Source organism: Tachypleus tridentatus, chromosome 7 (assembly GCF_004210375.1).
Source record: "Tachypleus tridentatus isolate NWPU-2018 chromosome 7, ASM421037v1, whole genome shotgun sequence".
NCBI classification, from domain to species: domain Eukaryota; kingdom Metazoa; phylum Arthropoda; class Merostomata; order Xiphosura; family Limulidae; genus Tachypleus; species Tachypleus tridentatus.
The window spans coordinates 155,731,787-155,754,548 of record NC_134831.1 but is presented as its reverse complement, the minus strand read 5'-3'; the positions used below and the strand labels follow the sequence as shown (position 1 = coordinate 155,754,548).

Genomic DNA, 22,762 nt, shown 5'->3' with positions numbered 1-22,762 from the left:
TACTTTTGAAATAAAAAGAAAAAGAGGGTGATTTAGATTTATTTCACATTTGCCAACTTTTTATTTTACCATATATTGGTGATTCTACTACCTTCAGTGTTAAGGTTGAAAAAATAATATAAAATATGAAGTTTTACTAAAAACTTTTGATCTTCATTTAATAAATTCTAGAGATTATGCAAATAAAACAAAAATTGTAAGATTAAAGACAGTTTACAAGCATATGAACATTGTAAAATGTTTAATATATAAAAATATTACTCCTCTGTCAAACATTGCTATCACTGATGAAAAACAACTGCACAACCTCTGCCAAGTAAAGCAATGTCAGTCACCTTCTTCAACTCAAATGTAAAAAAATAAGTTTAACAAGAAAGTACCAAAATGGAAAGAATATAAATCTATTCTTATAAACGAACTTGGCAAAAAGAACTACAAGTGGTGAGACAGGCAAGCAGGTTACATGGTAGTTACAAGATTGGTCAAAAGGAAGCTACATATTAATAGGGTTACCAAAGTTACCTTTAATGTGATCATTGTGACTCTGTTAAAAAGTAACTTAAAAGTTAAACTGTATGATAATGTGAATATACAGAAGCCTGTTTGTTTTTTTTATTTAATTTTACTCTTTTCTAGAGTTACCGAAAGGGGCAATATTCTCCGAAACTAGTAAAGTTTAATGACAATGGTGAATAAATCAGGCTTCATAGTTATTTTTATCTAACATAAACTATTTAAAATATTTTTCAATGTAAAAGCTTTAGTATTGCTCATATCTGTAAGAACCATAAAAGAAATTTTGTGTAAGAAGTTACAATTTAGGCTTTAAAAACAATGCAAGATTTTTGCAAGTTTTCTTATGATTCAAAGCACTAGGAATGACTTTTGAACAACAAAAAAGTGTTGATGGTGATTTTAATTACAATGATAACATATAATTTTACACTATAAAAAGCATATGCAGGATTTCAAAACAAAATTTAAGTTTCTAAAATGTCATTCATTATTTCCAGTACCTCATCCACTTCAATGCACTGTAATGATTTCTTTATAGATTATCGCCTTAAAGGAGCAAGTCCAAGCTTAGCACGTAATGCATTAGACTCTGCAATATCAAAACTTTCCTTAGATTCTCTTTCACGGCGACTGTGTTTACTCCGATGACTTGACTTTTTCTCATGACTTCTTTTTTCATGACCTATATTAAATTTTAAAAATGCTTGTACAAATTTATTAAAGAAGAGTAAAAAAATAAGCAATATCTATGAATATCTTATGCAATATCAAGTTTACATTATGATATAGTGTTATTTTCTAATTATTGTGGTTAATGTGAAAAATTTGAGTATCATATCACACCTGGAGAACGATGCCTATAGTCTCGATCCTTTTCTTTTCCATGATAATCTCTTTCTCGAGACCTATGTCGACGACGGTCGCGGTCTTCCCTTTCAGTTCTTTCTCGTGACCTTCTTCGTGGTGACCTTTCTCGTTTGTGAGGAGATCTGCTGCGAACCCTCTTATGCCTTGTTGGTGAGTTCTGTCTTCTAGATTTGTCATCTTCTCGCTTCTGTGCTGAGGTTAAATAATGTTCTGGTGTGGGACTTTTCTGCACTGGCTACAAATTTAAAGGTGTATAGTTTAAAGGTATATCGAAAGATAATTGATATTTCAAACCATTAGTACTTAATGAAACTCCATAGTTACAGAAATGAGGAAAAAGACCAGAACAATTATGCTGTCAACAATGGTTATACAAACAAAGTTAATTGACACATTATTTTTCAAAAATTAAAACCCATAAACCTAAAATTAATATACCAATATACTGTACCAAAGGACAATAGTAATAAGAAGAAATGGTTTAAGATAAGCTACACTGGAAAACTCTCTCATGAAATATATATAACACAATGAAAATAAGAAATTTATAGACCAGATCAGTCTTCTGCCGTACAAACAATCATGCAAAATGTTGTGCAACAGTAATGTTTACTAATTAAAATGCCAAGACTGGAATAGCATATATATAGGTCAAACAGGACATCAACAGTTTTTTTTTAGAAGTTTAAAGGAAAACCATAGGTACTTGCCAGTACCTCAACTATAAATCAAACAATTCCAACAATGTGAAGATGGGAGTGTTACAGGCTGGCTCGTTTCCATGGTGAATAAGATTTGAGATACAGAAGATACTTTGAAGGAATAAAAATATTACTATTACTACAACTGTTAAACATTTGATAAAAAAAAATAACTGTCAATAACAGAAATAAATGAAATTATCATACAGCCATTTGTCAAGATATCCACAAAAACAATAGAAGATATATCTAAACAGTACAAAGTTAAAACACTGTTCATAAGCCATATCATACAAAACCACCCAAGAACTAAATGATAAGGAAAAACACCATTTATAACATCTTAAGAGAACATGAACCCCAATATACTAGAAATAACAACCAACAAAAGTCAAAATTCAGTTGTATAAAAAGCAAAAATCATGAAAGTTTTTGTAGTACTGACCTAACTCTAATAGTCCAGTGTTAGAGAAAAAAATGGCCATAAAATAAAATTGAATAATAAACAATATCAGAACAAAACCACACATGAAAAAGAAAAACAGGAAAATCTGCTACATACACTTAACTTTTAATAAACACTTGGTCAATCTAGCATGGAAGTCAGCTAAACCTAGTTATTCCTCTTAAAATCATTCTAACATTTAATTCAAGTCCTAACAGGGAAGAATTCAAACAAATGTGTACAGCACATCAGTTTTTCTTTTAAGAAACCCAGGATCAAAACCTGGTTATTATAACTAGAAACAGTTTTTCTCAGGATGTCTCTGAAGACAACAGCAGAAAGTTAGCATTTGAAATCAATAAACAACTAGACTTAAGTTATCATATATATTACTATCCATTAAAATAATTGATATGCAATTGTCACACCCCCTACCATATATGCACAAGTATTTTAACTCCAGACTAAGATAATAAATGGATAACTTTATCTAATAGTTTTATATTCTATTTTCCAAGGTTTTAAACACAAAAATATCATGTTGATATTTTCATTACGTTTTAGAAACTAAAAAAAACATATTCTAGAATATTCCAACCTTTTCTTCTTCCTCTTCTTCTGATTCTACGTCATCCAAGTCATCGTCTAAAGCACTAACTCTTGGATCTAATTCATTAAGTTCTTCTAAAACCTGACGTTTCTAACAACAATAATGAATAAAGATTTTCTGTTATAGAAACTGTATGATGGCAAAATATATATTATAAAACATTAAAAGAAAAAAACACTTTTTCTCTTTTCCTTTGTTTTCTTATGTATTGAACTATTCCTGACTATTCTTAAAATGCCCATATTATGAAAGAGTCAATAATAACTTCTGTGGCTTCATTCAAATAGATCAAAATTTGTTACTCTTCGATAAATTTCTGGGAAAAATAGGTATATATGTTCAAAATAAACAGTATTTTAAAATGTTATTGCTATTCCTAAATAGATTACTAATTAAAGTTCACAGTTACTAAAAATAAAAAATCTGGAAATTAATAGGCAATAAAATTATGAAATACTTTGAAACAACTATTTTAGCAGTAGTTATAAAAAATAACAATATTATTACACAGTACAGTTTCCAATGAATTATGTTAAATATTTGTTAGAAATAAAGTTCTCTTCTTTTTGTAATCATAATTACACTAACTTTTACATGGATTGAATTATACAGAAAATAGCTTACTATAAAGCAGAAAAGAGTTTGTAACCTAATGCAATATATTAACACAAATATTTGGTGTATGTATCTACATACAAACTCTCAAATAAAGAGATTATCTAGGTTTTCATTTAAAAATACTTACCTGTATCCTGGGTAAAATTACATCACAAACACGCTCTTCATGAAGTAATTCATCAATAAACTCATCCATGTAGATTGCTTCATATACTAAAATTATTTTACATAAGGAACAAAACTGGTTAATTCTTAAATAACTTAAAAGATTTTAACATTTGAAAAGCACCTACTCTAAAATTAATTACTTATGCTAAGTTTCATTTAGAATCTTACATTTTCAATACAAAAAACCTACTCAGTAAAACTTTTTACAATCATACAGCATCTGAAAAAAATCAGTATTGATTCAACAGAACTGAAGGTTTTGTTTACAAGTCTTCAAAAACGTTTGCATTATACAAAAATAAAATAGTTTATACTTCAGGCAAAAATTTAAACATACAAGAACTTGAAAGCTTGAAAAAATATGTTTACTTCATAGCTGACTATTCTTTACAACAACCATTTCAGTTTTATATTATATATCTGAACTATTCAGTATTCACCTCTTAAACTTTATAAATCAAAACATCAAGGTTCAACAAATAATAAACCCTTATTTCAACAACTTTTAACTTCATTTTCTAGAATCAATTTTGCTCATTCCATAACATTTAGTTAATTCTTAATACCCAAAGAAATATTAAAAACAAATGTCAAGTTTTCATTTCAGAACAGCTTCTAAGAGTCTTGTCTGTAGGTAATGCTTTTATAAATTTTTGTGAGTTTCTTCCCATTCCAAAGCAAAAGTTAATATCTGCTAAGAAAGTATCATTCTTTCAGAATACAATTATCTATATTTTATTTATGTGATTTCTCTTCTCTTTCACTGTTTTTATTTAATATAGCCTTTCATTCAAACCAGTTTATATCACAGCATGTTATATGAGAACTTTGGAAAAGCTACATAGAAGTTTTAAATATCTATGAATAGAGCAGAGTATAAACTACTTACATAAAAGTAAAGTTGATAAAGTGCTATAGAAAGTAATTTATTGTTTTGTGGTAATATTTTGTTTTTATGTATGTTCTTTTTCTTCCTGAAATTTTTTTTCATATTAACTTGTATTTGTTTGAAAGTTTCTTCAGGTACGCTTAGTTAGGTTTAGCTAGTACAGTAAGCAATGGCAAAATATTCCAATGACTGAAATCTTTATTTATTCAATATCATTGTTAAATTTACCAAAATCAAACAATATAAATAAAGAGTATACTATTCAACGAAAAAAAAAGTATATTTATTAAATATAAGCCTATCTGGACCAAGAATATTGTCAGCAAAAATATAGTTACTTAGCCATTATGAAAGTTCTAGTCATAGGACACCAGTAAGTCAATTTTTGTATAATTATTTCAGTTTAAAGCTGGAATTGACAACTATTATAATTAGCAAATAAAATATCAAAAGAAATATGTTAATAAATATCAATCAAAATGAAATTTATAAGGAATCTGACATGGAACTTTGTAACTTAAAATACAAACAGACAAAAGGAATTAATATTTTTGAAAACAAGCCTCACAATAAAAAATTTAAAGATTTCAAAATATAAAAAATGATATAAAACTAAATTAAATTACTTAAAACTTATAAAAGTAAAAACTAGTTAATATCTAGCAAGTTTGTTTCAAATTATATATAATTTGGTTAAGTTTTTTCCCACTGTAAGAAAGGAAAAAAATCTAGCAATATCAGTGATATCTCTTCTTCTGTCCCTGAATCAATTCACTCGCTTTATGCAGCAACTTTTACACTATTCCATTAACTAACTTAGTATTATGTGTCCTCTTGTTACAAGATTAAATTAAACTTATGTTCAAACTCACAGCCCTGTCTGTTTTGTCGTCTAATCTTCCGATAATCATTATACAGTGGTTCTAAATATTTATAGGAATCTATAGAAGTCCCTACCAGTCGCATATAGAAGGCTCCAAGTGCTCTGACATACCTAAGGAGATGTGTCAATAAAAATCAAATTATTATATTAAAAATGTGTTATTTGAAGGAATAAAACTTTTTTATGCACGTAACATATTAATTAGTTTAAGAAGTTTAAAACTAATAACATTTATTAATTTCATATAATGACAGAACAAGCAAAACATTAAAAACCATTAACAAATGTATAGAAAACTACTCTAAAGAACTCCCCTCAAAGTAGTAATAATGATGAAAACCCTGATCTCAATTCACACTTTATTTACTGATTGTTGTGTTGTGCTGCTCTCCTACAGAAAGGGCATTACTACCATAACATTACATAAACTAGTTTTATATATATTTAATATTTATTAATAATTTTAAGCCCTAAAAATATTGTTTGTAAATAACTATTAATCATTGATTTTGTTCAGTTGATGGATGTAAATAGACAACAGGTAGATCAAAACTTTAAACCTACTCTATACAAAGGTATGACACACGAAAGGTAAAGAACAATCAGACTCACTTAAAATCTTCTTGACGAATGAATTCAACAATGATATCCTTTTCAGGCTGAATCTGTAACATTTTTAGGACCAAACACAGAAATGGAGTAGGTTTGATGTTTCCACCAAAAACACCTCCTATGTACTTTAGTTCCATAGCCTTATCCACAAGTAATTCAGCTAAAACAAACATTTATTTAAAAAATGCAATTAAGGATGCAAAAGGTTTGTTTAATAAGCATACCTGCAATTTTCTGAAATAACAGTCAATTGTAAACTACATATAAAGGTAGTTTATTTTTACAATATATGTATTCCTCAAAGACTATCAATCAAGGTTTTCCTGATGTCTAGCTTACCATCTGAGTATAAACCAATGCTTATACAAAGGATATAATAAAATAGTGTAAACCTATTAAGTATTTATGAAAATTACTATGAAAATAATCTAATACTAAAGCCTAAGAATTCAATTTTTAAATTATTATAATAGCATAATTTTAGTGACAAATAATATCAAAGATTAAAGAAAAAGCAGTGAGGTGCAAAACAGAAAATGAAAAAGTTTTGCCATTTATACCAAATGTGAAGGCCAAAGGGAAGCTACATTTGTAGAGTATCAGCTCATTATATCCAAGCACAATAAATATGGGTTTTCTGTGGTATGTTTTGCAATAAATATTTAAGAGTAGAAATATTTTTAATGCTGATTGCTAAACATTTTTAGTTAAATGCACTTTCTGTTAAATAATCTTGATAAGCAATAAAAATTAAATTTATTTTATGAATAGCTGACCTTAAAAGTGTACCTAATGTTTTACACCCAATGCCCAAGAAGATACCTAATAAAAAGAGAAATAAGTGTCTGTCTATTCTAATCAACCCACTGTAATGAAATAGCATTGTTTATTTGTTCTGAATTACATGCAAAACTAAACAAGGGCTATCTGCACTAGACATCCCTAATTTAGCACTGAGAAATTAGAAGGAAGGCAGCTTATCCTCACCACCTACTACCAAATCTTGGGCTACTGTTTTACTAATGAATAGTGTGATTGACTGCTCATTGTAACAACCGCACAGCTGAAAGGGGTAAGCATGTTTGGTGAAACAGCGATTCAAACCTTCCTCCCTCAGATTGCAAGTCAAACACCCTAACCACTTGGCCATGCTGGGCCTGTGAAATAACATAAGCAAGGAAGCAAAAATGATAACTTATCAAGTATGACCACAGTATAGCAATTAAACTAAAGTTTCTTAGCTAAGTTTGTAACTAAGTTGAAGGCCATTACTAACATTTGTAATGTCCTAAGCAAAACTGAAATGGTTAGGAATAGTGTAGGTGTTAGATGCCTGCAATACTAGGGGTGCAATAGATGCAAGGATAGAAAATACTGGATGAACATTCACTTTCAGAAAGACAAAAGTGAAGTTGCACCATTTGTTTTGCAGGTTGAAGGAGAGAGTAGGGTCAGTATTAATTACAGTTACTAAGTTTAGGACAGAGAAATGCAAATTGAGGAAATGGCAACAGGGTTTAACCCTTAAACAGCAGGAATGTTGTAGGTAGCAGCATCAATTGATGATGGTCACCGTTAAAGAGTTAATGAACTTTAGTAGAAAGATTTCAGTAGATAAAAGGGGTTTTCAGGAAGGTAAACATGATAATTAATGCACTTAGGCCTAGGGAGCATGTTGTGCTAAGCAACAGGCTTCAGCTATTAGATGAAGAAGAAGGAAAGTAGGAGAAGGTAAATAGATGAGATGGGAAGGAATGATAATGCCAAGTTTAAATGGATCACAGTTTTAGACAGTTATTTGATAAAGGTATGTAAAAAGAATAGTTGGTGTGGTAAATATGGAGAAAAGCATAATACTCTGCAGAGATGGTTGGTTGGTTTGGTGTTTTATGGCACAAAGCAACTAGGCTATCTGTGTAAAACATCCAGTAAAAAGTTAAAATTAAATTCAGTAAAATTAATGAAAGGAAATTAAGGTAAAACAAAGTTTAAAAAACATAAATAGCATTAAAACCAATGTTTACATCTAGTCTACATCAGCAAGAGAAAAACTACAGTAATACAAGTTGTAAAGGACTTTCTGTAACATAACTGTAATTATCATAACTCACTAGGAAGATTACAAGATAAGCTCAAAAACCACTGTCAGTCACCTGAAGTTGGTCTTTCCAGTCCTGGTTCAGAGTTATTTGAAGTTATGAACATTTTCAGAAAGTAAAGTAATAAAAGTTTTAAAAGACTTGCAACAAATTTTAATTATAACTCACCAGAATGACTAAAAGGTAGTTCAAACAGCAGCATTAGTCACCTAAAGTTGACCTTTCCAGTCCTAATTTTGAGTTATTTGACGTTACAGCCATTTTCTAATTTCAAATTGAACTAGATGTACTTTGATTCTTAAAAGGGAATCACATTAACAAGGGTCTAATGTATAAATTAAAAAACTTAAATAGCATTAAAAAGATTAATGGCCTTTAAAAAACTAAAAACATTTCCAAGGTGGACAGTGTCACCATCACCAATAACACTAACTCTAAGTTCCTGTAGAAATAAACAGGAAAGTGTCCAACCCACACAAACTTGGAATCATCTGTCCATTAAAATTTAATAAAAATTGACAAACGGCTTCGAAACCTATATATACGGAGGTCCCGCAAAATGCCATACCTCCATATTGTATCATGAGCCTTCTCAATGTCAAAGAATATTGATATAAAATGTTGTCATTTGAGAAAAGGCTTCTCAGATTGACATTTCAAGTTGAATCAGGTGGTCCATGGTGGAGCGTTGTTGTCAGAACCCACACTGGGTGAGTGAGAGGAGGTTGTTTGATTTGAGGAACCAAACAAGACAAGCATTAACCATCCTCTCTAAGGTCTTACAGAGACAGTTTGTCAAAGCAATTGGATGGTAGTTTGAAAGAATCTTGGGATCCTTCCCAGGTTTAGAGAAAGGTAGGACAATAGCCTAGTGCCAGGCATCAGAAAAACATTCTCCTGCCAGATCTGGTTAAAAACAACAACAACAACAAAAAAGCAGGAGAAGCAGCAGATAGATGCCACAGCATTTCATAGTGTATATCATCAAGTCCAACCAATGAAGGACCAGTTTGAGTTCCACCAATGTAAAGGGACGATTATAGTCATAGAGACAATCAGCTCAAAAGGAAAGAGGTGATTGCTCTGCCTGAATCTTGATGGCTAAGAAGGTGGAGAAAGAAGCAGAAGTGCTAGGTACCCAGAAAAGCTTTCACCTAGAGTATCAGCTATGGTTCAAGTATCAGCTACTTCTTGGTAACCAGAGAGCAAGATCAAGAGGGGGATAGAATTAATTGCCCACTGACCTTTAGAATCTTGTCCCATATGACTTTGGAACTGGTGGTAGAAGATATGCTGGTTGTGAAAACAATCAAAGATTCTTTCTGGCCTTGACATCTTACCCACCAAGCATGTGCACGGGCCTGCTGGAAAGGGATGGGGTGCGAGAGTGTGGGATACCTACGAAAAGTATCCCAGGCCCATTTTTGAGCCTTCCATGCCATGTGACAGGCAGGATTCCACCACAGATGAGGGTATCATGGAAAACGTAAAAGGTTTTAATAATACATTGAGCAGCTGCCTGTATAATACAGTCAGTTACTGGTGCCACACAGGATCAAGTTCTGCAACAGCAGTGAAAGAGGGCCAGTTTGTTTGATCCAGCTTCCACCAGCATCGATCACAGACAGTCTCTCTCACAATTATAAGAAAATGATTCCTACCGCATGGATTATTGTCAGTCCTTCATGAAAACTAGGAGAACAGTGAAGGGGAGCAAACTGAGAGATCAATAGCAGTAAAGGACTGACTAGGTACACGAAAATAAGTATAAGAACTGCTATTGAAAAGAGAAAGGTTGTGATCAGAGAGCATATACTCTACAGAGCAACCCCTCCCATCAAAATCAGCACTTCCCCAGAGGGGATGATATCCATTTAAGTCTCCCAAAATTAGAAAAAGAGACAGCAACTGTTTAATGAGATCATCAAGATTTGATTGATCATAGGTCTCTCCAGGCAACAGGTAGAGAGAACAAACAGTGATGATACAACACAAGGAAACACAGATGGCTACGTTCTCCAAGGGTGTGTCGAGTGGCAAAGACAGGGTGGACACATGCTGATCAACCAATAATGCCATCCCTCCCCATGTACTCATCCATCACACAGCCTGTCATTTCTATTCAAAGAAAACTACTGAAAGGTGACTGTATTGGCAGGTTTCAGAAAGGTTTCCTGTAAGGAAAGACATGCAAAATGGTAGGAAGCAATCAGTGTTTTGATGCCAGATTAGAACGTAAACCTCGAGAGTTCCATTGTATCAAGGTGGCCATTTTCATTAAGATAACCTGCCTTGATGGTGACAGGTGGACATGGTGATGTAAATGTCAGAATGAGGACGTTGGTTGGCATCATAATTCCATCTTTCCAAGTGGAGATATGCCTCACTGCAGAAACTCCTTGGGTGGAGAAACCAGCAAGAATCTCTGACTCAAGGATGTTCTTCAAATCCCTCTCAACAATAACTCTTAGTGATGAATTCAAAGTAGCATGAGGTGTAACCTCAATAGGTATATCCCCATTTGCCTTTGAATGCAAGAGGAGTTCACTGTGTTGAGATGTGGATGTTTCCACCAATATATCACCAGATCGAAGTTTCTTTACTTACTTTGGAGAGCCAGCAAATCCATCTAGTCCATTCTGAATGAAAAAAAGCATATATCTGCTCTAAAGGTTTGTCTGAAGTAGAATGTAGTATAAGAAAATAAGTTACAGATGGTGAAGATTGCTGCTCAGAATCTTCAAGATGTGGTCGTTTACCTATGGACTGTTTTTTCACTATTTTATTTAAAATTTCTTTTGGAGGATCCATAATAAAAAAAAAAAGGAATATTTCATTGCCTATTGACCCCACTCACCATGGAACCCTATGAAGGGATGTGTTAAAATGCCAAACAAGGACAGCAGCAATGTCAGGGTTTTGTGAGCAAAATACCCAAACATAAGCATCAAATACAATGCCCACAACACCTGTTGAGAACATCCAACACTTGCACTTAGTTGACCCTAGCTCAAGTGGACCAGCTGACTGACCCAAGGGGGTCACCCCTAGGCTGCCCATCTACAGGAATTCAAGACCAAAGTGGTGTATTAGGGTTGGACCCCTCAATCACCAGGATCCTTTCCTCCCCTTTACGGGTCACTACGCACAGCAAACACATGGGTAAATGTTTAGATCCCAAAGGAGGTAAAGTGAAAGAACAGAACTTCCCCTGGTAGGTCCCCTCACCACGTACAGAAATCCACACCGAGGGAATGCAGAGACAGAGTTGAAAAACATAACTGATAAAAAATGTTTGATAAAGTGACCTTAAAAGAAAACAGTTGAAACAGACAAATCCAAAACAAACAACCAAATGAAGACCCAAGGGTAAATGAAGAACAGAAGGACAGGTTGGTTGAAAGCCAAGACCAATAGATAAAAGTCCAAAGTAGGGATAAAGCCTCAGGTACATGAAAAAAGGAGAATGGATGAATGATTCAGGCAAAGAAAGACATTACACAAGGGGCAAGTCCCAAGGTTGAAGCACAGGAATGAAGAAAAGTCACACATGAAGCTGGAATGTGGTAACATTGTGGTGAACATGGTTGTTGGAGAAAGGATCAGGTCAGGGATAAAGGCAAGAACTATAGCTTCAGTAAGGACCAGAGTAGAGGGAACCACATATTAGTAGCCCAATATGGAGCAACCAGCAGTAAACAAGGAGTGAGCTTGATAAATGAAAAGACCCAGGCAAAGAGTGATTGTTGTAGACCCTTCCAATAACGAGGGGTAAGGAACTGGAGACAAAACATGAAAGATGTTAAGCATTCCAGTGAGTAGGAAAGTAATATGTATGTGAAATACCAGTTGAGAACATATCCACACACAAAAACCTGAGGATAAAGAGACCACTCCATGTAGAAAACCTGCTTGGGATACAATAAATAACTGGCCACAAGATTAATAACTCCAGGAATGATTGATTATTTGGAATTAAGCACAAACCTACACAATAAGTTATCTGTGCTCTGCTCACCACAGATATCAAAACCCAGTTTTTAACAGTGAGTCCTCAGACATACTGCTGTGCCACTGGGGAACTACTCCAGGAATGTAACATGCCTAAACAATTATGTTGTGGTTGATGATCTAGTATAGGTGTGTGTTTTTCTTACAGCAATGCCACATCAGGCTATTTGCTGTGTCTGCTGAGAGGAATTAAAACCTTGAATTTTGTGTTGTAAATCTATAGACTTACCACTGTCCCAGCAAAGGATGGTTTAGCACAGAAAATCCAGCCTGAAAACAAAAAAAATCTGGACTTTGTTTCCATTTACTTCATAATATATCTGACAATGGTGAAATTGTCAGAATGAACTATAACCAACCACCTCTGCAAAAATGGGAGGAATGAGACAGGGCCTGATAAACTGTGAAAGGTTCATGGATTTGAAAATGGAAAGTAGCCTCCTAGAATGACAACTGGCCCCAAATCTATGGGGAAGCATCTACAAACAGATGGAAAACTGGTGTGAGACAAAAAAATGGGAATACCCACTGTGGTCAAGTCTCTGTTTAACCACCAGCAAGGTCAGTTCTAATCTCAGATGGTAGAAAAATGGGATAATCCAAGGGATCTTGGGAAAAGTTCCACTGCACAAGAAACTGAAAAGAGAGAGAACCTCTTGTGCAGAAAAAAAAAGAAGGGAAGAAGTTTGTGAATGCCTGCTACATATCTATGAACCAAAGTGGAGATGGTTGGGCTTCATTGAGATAGAAAGTGAACTTCCAAATGAATAAGATACTGTGAGAGTGCAGTAAATGACTTTTAAATTTGGTGAGAAAACCCACCTAAGCATCTTCTTGAAGAAGAAAATAGGTTGGAGCAATTGACTGGGCACTTGTAAAGTCTACAAGGTAGAGAAAAATAGATGAGCAAAATTATGAAAAACATGTGGGTTAAGTGTTGTTTGTATGAAATACTTTGCAAATAGAAAAACTAAAGTTGAAATCAAAACTAGCTGCCATATGATGACAATGACATTATGTCATCATGTAGCACACTCATTGCATTAAAAAGTTTGACAAAGCAAAAAAAAATCTAAATTTATTCTAAATGGAAAAGTCAACATGCAGTTTGGACTCTTCAGATAAGCCTTTCTGGTGATATAAGACTTGTATAGTTTGATCAAAAAATTTGTGAGGAAAGTTCTGTAAAGACAACTTCAAGCATATTATTTATATAATGTGTGTGTGTGTGTGTGTGTTTTAGAGAAAATTAATACTGATAAAGTTAAACACAATCAAATGAAAAAAGGAATGCATTAAAAGCAGTAAATCCAAACCTCTGACTAATTATATGTTTGTTATAACCTAAAAACAAGCTGAAACAAAAATAATCTAAATATTAAACAAAAAAATGCTGCACTAATTAAAAAGATCCCAGGATACAAGCTATAATGTGGGATATAAAATTTACCCTAGGTTTTGAAGGTGACTGCAGAAGTAGGACTGACATTGCAATGGGGATACACCATCTATCAGTCTTAACACCCATTTGCCAGTCTCACATACAGAAATAAAATAAAGGAGTAGCAATAGATATAAAAATAGAAATTAGGAGAGCAAGATGTAGGTGCTCAAGCCCACAATGTCCTATATCTATATCACCCTTCACTGCCTGCAGACAGTTGTGGGAAGGCAGCTGCTCTCCAAAGTAGAAAAGAAAAAAAATTGAAGAATAAGAGTAAGAAGAATCAGATTCTAATTTGGGGGCAAGTTAAAAACCTCTTGAAGTTAGCATTTCAGCCCCCATCATGGTAGGTAGGCACTAACTGGTAGCCCAGTAAACAAATTATACCAGTATGAAGAGTCCCATCTAGTTTATTTAAATAACTATTGTTCTATAAACAAGCTTTTATATGTGGTATATGTGCATAAAGTATAGGTAAGTTGTTAAATGACCTTATAACTAAAATTAGTTTAGAAATGTTTAGTAAAATTTCTATAATTTTTATTTATTTATATAATACATTCTTATATTTGTTACAAAATAGTTTAATAATTTTATTTAAAGTTTCTTTATTAAATCCATTAACTATTAATATTTGTATCAGAATTTTAAAATTACTGATAAAATATTGAAATTTATTACAAATTTTAATTGCAAAATTATAATGCTTTTTACAGAATGATATGGTACACTACTATTAAAATAGGGTAAGCCATAAATTGGAAAGGCAGAACAGTCACACTGACATCCTTACCAATGATTTTAATTTCTAAATCAGAATAATGCACTTCTGTATTAAATACTGAAGTATTTTCAATTTTTAATTCTGCTGGATAAATAGTGTTGATAATGTTATTTATTTCAGGATTATTTATACTAATTAAATCATCTATATATTTGTAAGTTAAGGTAAAAATATCTGGATTTGTGACATTTTCAATAAATCTATTATCATAATAGTAAAGATACAAATTTGATATACAAGTAGAAGAGTTAGCTTCCTTTGGAACTCCTATTACTTGTTTAAAAACCTGGTTATTGAAAACTATATAAATTATTGTAAATACAGAAACTTAATATATCTTTTATGTTTTTGGAGCTAAATTTTCTTTCTTACAGTCCTATAAAAGGATAACAGAACTGTTCTATTAATGAATTTAAAACAAAGATTAAATCTTTCAATGGAATTGTGGTGTGCAATGTGGTGAAATTAAATGTTTGAATATTATTTATTTCTTCACAATTTTTAGATGTTTTAAAATAGGTTGATTATCTTTTATTATCCAAAAGTATGTTTTTTATTATGAACACTTACACTTTTAATTTTATCAAGTAAAATATTAAGTTCTTTATTTAATAATATAGCCACTTGTTTAATAATTGTTCTTACTGAATTACATATAAATCGTAATCTGATATTTATGAAATGTGGGAACAGTATAAAGAAGAGGTAAATCTACATCAGGATTTTATTTAGAATAACATTTATTATGAACTTTAATGAAATTATTAATTACTGTATCTTTGGATTGGTTAATAAGTTTAAATGTTTGTGTACTATTGATTTCTTTTATTATAACTGATGCATGAAATTTTTTATGGATGATACCAATATTACACTTAGCCTTATCAATAAGAACTAACATTTTTCTTGAAATTCTTGGATCTTATTTTCTAACTGATGAAATGATAAATCTGTATGGATAATTTTTTATTTTTGTTAAGTACATAAAACTTTCATTTCATAAACCATCTAGGTGGATAAGATGTAATATAGTTAAGTTTTAAAATATATTCATCAATATTGTTTTCAATAGATTTTAGAACATTATTCTTATTACATTTTGTGACTATTCTGTATTTAGATCCTTTTTTGAGTATTTCATCTAATATTTAATCTTTTATAATTTTCAAGTTACTAGTAACTATGTTTATGAAAAGTATCAATAAATAAACTATTTTCACACTCACAAGGTAAGTTATTAACTTCATCTACTTTTAGATCAGTTAAATCTTCGTTTAATCCATAAGGATATAATGTTCTTAGTTTCAAAATGTAGAAGTTTTCTCGTTGAAGACTATTGGCATCTTCAATAACAATTTCTAATATAGTTATCTTAACAGAGGTAATAGGATGAATCCTAATGTTTTAATTATATGGAATTCATTACATTAATTTTAATTTGAGATCTATGCAAATTTATACCTATATGCAATGGGTTTGAAGTTTGATTCACATATTCCATATTACATTTAGTACATGTTAATAGACAAATTACATTTTTTGTTTTACAAAATGAATTTTTGTGAGTAATTGGGTGGAAAGTATTCAGAACAGGACATATGAGACATCTTATACTATTACATTTTATAACATTTGCAGCAATATAATTACCATAATCATTTCAGTAGGCTAAATTATGGTTTCAAAATATGTCATTAGTTAAGGCTCTTACACTTCTCTTCATAAAGATTAAACAATGTAAAAGTGCAACATAACAACAATTTTAGAGAAAATTAATACTGATAGAGTAAACACAATTACAAGGACTGTATTAAAAACAGCAAATCCAAACCTGACTAATTATAGTAGTTTGTTACAACCTAAAAACTTGCTGAAACAAAAATAAATAAAAATAATAAACAGAAAATGTTGCACTGATTGGCACGTTTTTAGGTTATAATCATTTATATATAAACACACACACACATCACCACAGTGGTCTTGTGTAAAACTTCATCTCAACAACAAGCACATAGAAACCAGGGCAGGTAGACTGTTACTCCTTAGTAAATGCAGATTTAGTGAAGTATAACTTGCAAATCAACACTGGCCACTGGGTGGGTTATGAGGTAGAGATAAGACTTAATAAAATGTCATTCAATGATCACTAAAAGAATGAAGCTATATAATGAGTTAAGAGAGAAATTTGATAAGAAATGATTAAGTCTGTGAATGTCCTCAAATGAACAACAAACAATCTGAATAAATTGCTCAACCAAACTGGTAAGTGTAGTGGACTAAAGATCCATAAATGAGGAGTGATCACACACCAAGAACAGGTGATTGCAGTCATCCCAAAAGATAGCAGTGTTTATCACGTAACACCAGACTGTCTGAATGGGCACAAAGGATTACTGGGATTAGAATGATTTATGTGCAAGAAAGGGATCAACAGTCAAGGAACAGTGATAACCTCAAAGAGAAGGAAAGAGGATAAGAACAGGCAGCTAAGGGTTCAAATGGAGTCTATATGAGAGTGCAAAGAACCAGAAGAATATCCCAATTAAACAAATAAGTTTAAAATGATGGAAAGAAGGAAATACCACAAGTTAGAGAGATAGGGAAGAAAGATGAAAAGTTGCTGGAAAGGCTACACATTAGTTGCCATAGTATAGTTTGATAATCTCTGGTCAAAAAGCACAGTAAAGAAGTTAAATGATGAGGAAATAATTTATCATTATTGCAGAACAAGAGTTCATAGCATACAATGGCTCAAACATGATCTGACTTTTTTCATTTGCAACAAATGTTATTTACAGCTTAATTATATTACAAGAACAAACAACAGAAGATTCTAGCCTAACAAAATTATGAATGAAAATGTCAATTACGTGTTCCATCATAAAAAAAAACCACTTTGTCTACAAAAAGTTAAAACTTCAGTTTCTGTGATAAGTTCTAGTTAAGAATATGTTACTATTTTTAATTTAAATAATGATGTTACTGGTCATCACCACATGCTTATTTATACTGCATTACTGAAATATAATCCAACATGCCTAGATTCCTCATATAACTTATAGCTTTTGTAAAATAAACTTAAAGTTATAAAATGTTACTACAAAATGCCACCTTAGTGCAATAGTGGATAAAATGGCACATGGTTATTACTATGATGAGCTGTGCAATTGCTCCTTCATTGTTCTGAGCTACAATGAAAATAACAAAGAATAACATTGTTTAGATCGTGAGAAATTTCTTATAAAATGACAAATACAATTGAATTTGATGAGCATGCTTAATTTGAAATGCATTTTTCCACAAGAGTAAGTCAAATACACATTTAGGCAATAATAAGTCAAAAATATTATCAAAATATTCTTATACAAAATGTTGTAACTGACAAATAAATGTTTTTGAAACTACTCTCTATGAAAGAAAATTTCGCATGCTTTCAGTTGTAAAAGGTATTTTAAGTCTAGATCTAAAGGAAACAAAAAATAAACAAATAAAGCTTTGTAAAAGAAAATGCATCCAACCATTACTGGGTTCCAAGTTTCAATAAAAGGATCCTAAGAATTTTGAAACTAAAAGTGGATGAACTTTACATCCTGGCTAAACAATTTCCAAGTTCAGTACCATCGACCACTAATCCTTTATATGGAGACTGGCTCAAAGAAGGTAAAAGAGAGTTCCTTTACTGTTGCAACTAGTGGTCTGTATATTGTCTTATTGATACCTAATCATTTTGCATTTCCTAGCTACACTACACATTACTTTGATTTAGTTCTCTTTGGATGCAATGAGAACTTTTGTGTTACTTTCACTTTACTAGTGCAGAGAAGGTCGATATCCTAAAAAGGTAGAAATTAGTATTTGTTAGTTTCCTTACTTAGCTTTACACCTACACAACTTGGCAAGTACATCCAAGTAATATTTTTGCCATGCAGTTGCACTGCTTTGTTGTCTATCAGAGGACCAACTATTGTGAATTTTATGGTCAGTCACATAAGTTAGTGCTACAGTATATTTGTTTTATAACAAACTGATATATAACCAACAAGCTCTTTCACAATCAATAATGCAAGAACCATCTACAGCTATAATGACAGGTGACTGTCCATCATGGTCTTTTAAACAGGTGTAGATTTGATTTTTTTGTTTCATTTTCCACCAAAGCTCTACATTTTCTGTCTAGTGAGGAAATATGAAAATTGGTTGTCAAAATTTTTCTCACTCATAACTATCTTCTACTGTGCCTTTTAAGCAACCTCCTACTAAGAATGGTGTTCATATGGTCAATGTAGAGCTGAAATGTTCCATCTAAAAAAGTCATTGGCTTGATGATAAAATGTGTGGTCTTTACATTGAGATGCCTCATTAAGAATTTTTTTGTTGTACTGTTGATGATATGCAATACTACTTATTGTAAAAACAAACCTTGTTGGTTGACCTGAGTTAAACTATGGATTAGTATATAAACAAGTTCTAATGAATTCTTTCCATATTTTGAAATCCATTACAACCTGTTATTTATGGTGGCTACATTGCAGTGTCATTAAGAACTACTGCAACATCATGAAGAATTATAACTTTAATATTATGAATCGATAAACATGTGCATTCTAACAAACATTACTGTAAATGAACAAAGCCTATAAGTGGAAGTAAATTTTCTTTTACTTTCATCAATTCTTAAAATCAATTTTCATTACATGATTTGTGGTTCCAGGAATATAAATAAAATTACATTTATTCAAGGGAAAGATTACTCAGGAAGATTACACTATTTCAAATTCCAATTTCTTATGAACTGTGTTTATTTAATTTATGCAATATGTTCACTGAAGCAATATGGATGGATCATGCATTACCAAATGGGAAATTCAACTAAAATGATGAAATTCCTCATGAATGCAAGAATATTTGTGATCCTTGGGTTTAAAGGAAAATGCATAACTTTGAAAAAATTGATGTGCCACTCTCAGAATGTTCACAAGTATTGAATTTCCTTTTTTTAAAAGTATGTGAAATATAACTCTACCTTGACAAAAGATGACAGTATTATATCTATTATATTTAACACTACATTCTTTATTCAGTTCCTTAGGGATATTTAAGAAGAATGTATACTAGTATTTCAACCACATTGCATCTGCAATATCTACTATCAATGTTCTTCACTCATTATATTGCTTATCAGGCTTTGCTAGAACACAACAAACAAATGTGACAGAATATAAGTATGTTATAAAAAATATAGTAAGACTAAAACTGATGTCTTATGACAAGTCTTAACTAATTATAATTATAGTTCCTACTCTTTTGAAATATTCCATAATTATAATAATCCATAACAATTGTTATGTAAAAGAGTTTGGAAATTTTTCTGGTTTATGTAAGTTTTGAAACACCTGTAAATGAGTTATTTGCAATATAATTAAAAATTTACAGCTATGTATATAAAGTTTGATATTTTATAATTTTTCATGACTTCTGAATGAAATGAAGTACCAGGGTAGAAATTAGCATTTGGAAATTTATTTTTCCTACAAGTGACAGATTTCAGCTCTGTATACATGATTGTTGCAATACATGTCAGTGTTTTAAACACTAAATAAGAAATGACAGTCAATCTATCCATTTCAGTGCTTTTACTTTTAGTGATAACTATCAAATGTAATAAAGGCATTATTTACTGTAATTGGTGTGATTTGTAATATTCATGAATTTCCCACGAAAGTTTAATTTGTATCCAGTTCTACATTTTCTGTTTTCTACTTAATAATTTTTGCTGCTTTCTTTAATATTAATTATAGATGTATTTAAAATTTACTGTGAAACTTGCTTTTTTTTCACGACAAAATAATTTTAGAGATCTTAAATGATCACCCATGATACTTTTCCATCTCCAGAATCATTCTAGCAGCCCAAATATGACCTAAACAATGAAAATATAGCATCTTTAGATATATATATATATTGAATAACTTTGTAGAGGCAACCTAAAATCCTGTTTGCTTTACCATTATCAATCACACACTGGTTGAATGTTTTAAGAAGGCTGACCAATCACAACACCAAGATATTTTCTTCTATAATACTATTTGGGTTATTCTCATAAAAGTTATATTTATAATTCAAATTATGAGATAACCCACATACATTATCTTGCATTCATCATAACTGAAAGCCATTTGCCATTTACTTGCTCAATTAACTACAGGACATAAATATTTCTTTGAAATCAGAATTATCCTCTTCATAGCTAGCAACAAAACTTTAGTATTACTAGCAAATTTAAGGACTACTGACCACTTCCTCATCTATGTCATTGACAAAAATAAAATACATCTTATTTATAACAACCCTCTTACTTTCTTCCACAAAGCCACTCCTCTATTTATCCCTCAGTTCTATACAGATTATTTTTTAACTAATCTTCATATTGCACCTTCTCAAATGCTTTATAAAATGCAATTACATAAATTCCACATCCCTACCTCCTCCTAAATATATCAAAACATTAGTAAAACATATTCTTCCATAAAACTTTTAACTTGTTAAATGGTTTTATATCTTTTATCATACTTTACTGATTTAATATTAATAGATCTGTAATTATAGGGACAAATCAATTATCTCAAGGAAAGAGTAGCATTATTATGTCATTAACCAACTACACATCATTTAGGAAGTTCTTACTAGCTAGGAGGCCCATGGGCTAACTTTAATAGCAATTAGATTTCTAAGCATTTTCTTTTCCATTCACCATTCTATTAAATATGCATCTCTATACTGTTTTCCTAAAATCATAGCTGTGTTTTCCTCTTGTGAAATTATCATTCATATTAAATCTTATTTTTTATTTTAAACATTGAAATTCCTATAATATCTAAAATAGTAAAACGTTCCTAGAATATGTCACTAGTATGATAAATCTCAACAAATTGTAACAAATGTTAACATCTTAACAGAAAAATGCTTTTCGGTTTTCTATTAAAAGTTCTCCTTAATGTTACACATATATATCTTATCTGCAATTGTTTCTTTCTTTGAAACAATTATATTTGCAAGCTGCGACTGATAAACAGAATTAACATATGTATTCTTAGAATGTATAAGGCCCAATTAGTGTTGTGAATGACCAGTTAAAACGTTCACGAATTTCAGATCCTGATACATCTTTAACACTTTAACAGTAAACCGATAAGTCCAAATTAAAACTTCTAGTTTATTATCTGCCACATTTCCAGAAAATACCCCTTGTCAGGCAGTAAAATTGTGTTTTCATTTAGACGTATCAATTTATTCTTTATTACAGTTTAACCAAGTTGTTCGTCTCACGTCTTCCGTAACAACACACACTCACTCGTTGAAAACAGTAGTTATACACCTATTGTAAATAAATAAACAAACATATTTAATACCTGTTAAAGCAAAACATTCTTCTTTCCAAAACTTTGAGTCATATATTCTAGATCTGACAATCTTTTCTACAAGATACTGAGGATTTGTTCCCCTAACAGACTGTGCATCTTTTACGGTTCTGTTAGCCATTTTGTTTTACAGAGGGCGTTAGAAAAGGAACAGAACCATGTCTTTTCCTCATTTGCAATGATTGTATGTCCACTATCGTTACTCCCATAAATGCGTTATACATCCTCCACAATGTTATATACATTTATTTTAATCCAATGTTTAGTGTTCATTGAAAATCACATTGTTATAATTTTCATAGTAGGTAAAAAAACAAACTAAGTTGATGTAATTAGTTATGACAAAATTATTAGTTTTCGGCAGAATAAAATTAATGACATTGTTGAATATGTATTTTGCAAATAAAAAGTAAAAGAACAAATTTCTCAATAATGAATAAATGATAATTCCAAACTTTGAATGTATATTTCCATTCATTCTCAAAAATAAAGGTTTGTTTCTTTGTAGTCAAGCACAAAACTACACAATGAGTTATCGTTGTTGGACCTACCACGTAATGGAATATCCCACTATTCGTTGATAAAAGAGTAGTCTAAAAGTTCGAGGTGGGTGTTGATGACTAGCTTCCTTCCATATAGTCTTATACTACTAAATCAGGGATGGCTTGCACATGTATCTTCGTGCAGCTTTGCGCGA

At 31.4% G+C, this 22,762-nt stretch overlaps 1 protein-coding gene across 1 annotated transcript; it reads right to left on the bottom strand.

Annotated features, from left to right (window-relative positions):
* Positions 1-898: 898 nt before the first annotated feature.
* On the bottom strand, positions 899-22,242 carry Prp38 (pre-mRNA processing factor 38). Its single transcript, XM_076514926.1, has 7 exons — positions 22,057-22,242; positions 6,310-6,469; positions 5,687-5,808; positions 3,885-3,970; positions 3,128-3,229; positions 1,360-1,618; positions 899-1,198 (listed from the first exon to the last, which is right to left on the bottom strand). Exons 1-7 carry the CDS (start codon positions 22,184-22,186, stop codon positions 1,056-1,058), a joined length of 1,002 nt encoding a protein of 333 aa, XP_076371041.1. The 5' UTR covers positions 22,187-22,242; the 3' UTR covers positions 899-1,055.
* Positions 22,243-22,762: the final 520 nt, after the last annotated feature.

Bases quoted from the DNA above. Each gene is read 5' to 3' on its own strand.
- Prp38 (XM_076514926.1), bottom strand. From the start codon at position 22,186: ATGGCTAACAGAACCGTAAAAGATGCACAGTCTGTTAGGGGAACAAAT. The intron at 3,230-3,884 runs GTAAGTATTTTT...TATTGTTGTTAG, and splicing joins TAATTTTACCCAGGATACAG to AAACGTCAGGTTTTAGAAGA. The intron at 1,619-3,127 runs GTTGGAATATTC...TTAAATTTGTAG, and splicing joins AAGAAGAGGAAGAAGAAAAG to CCAGTGCAGAAAAGTCCCAC.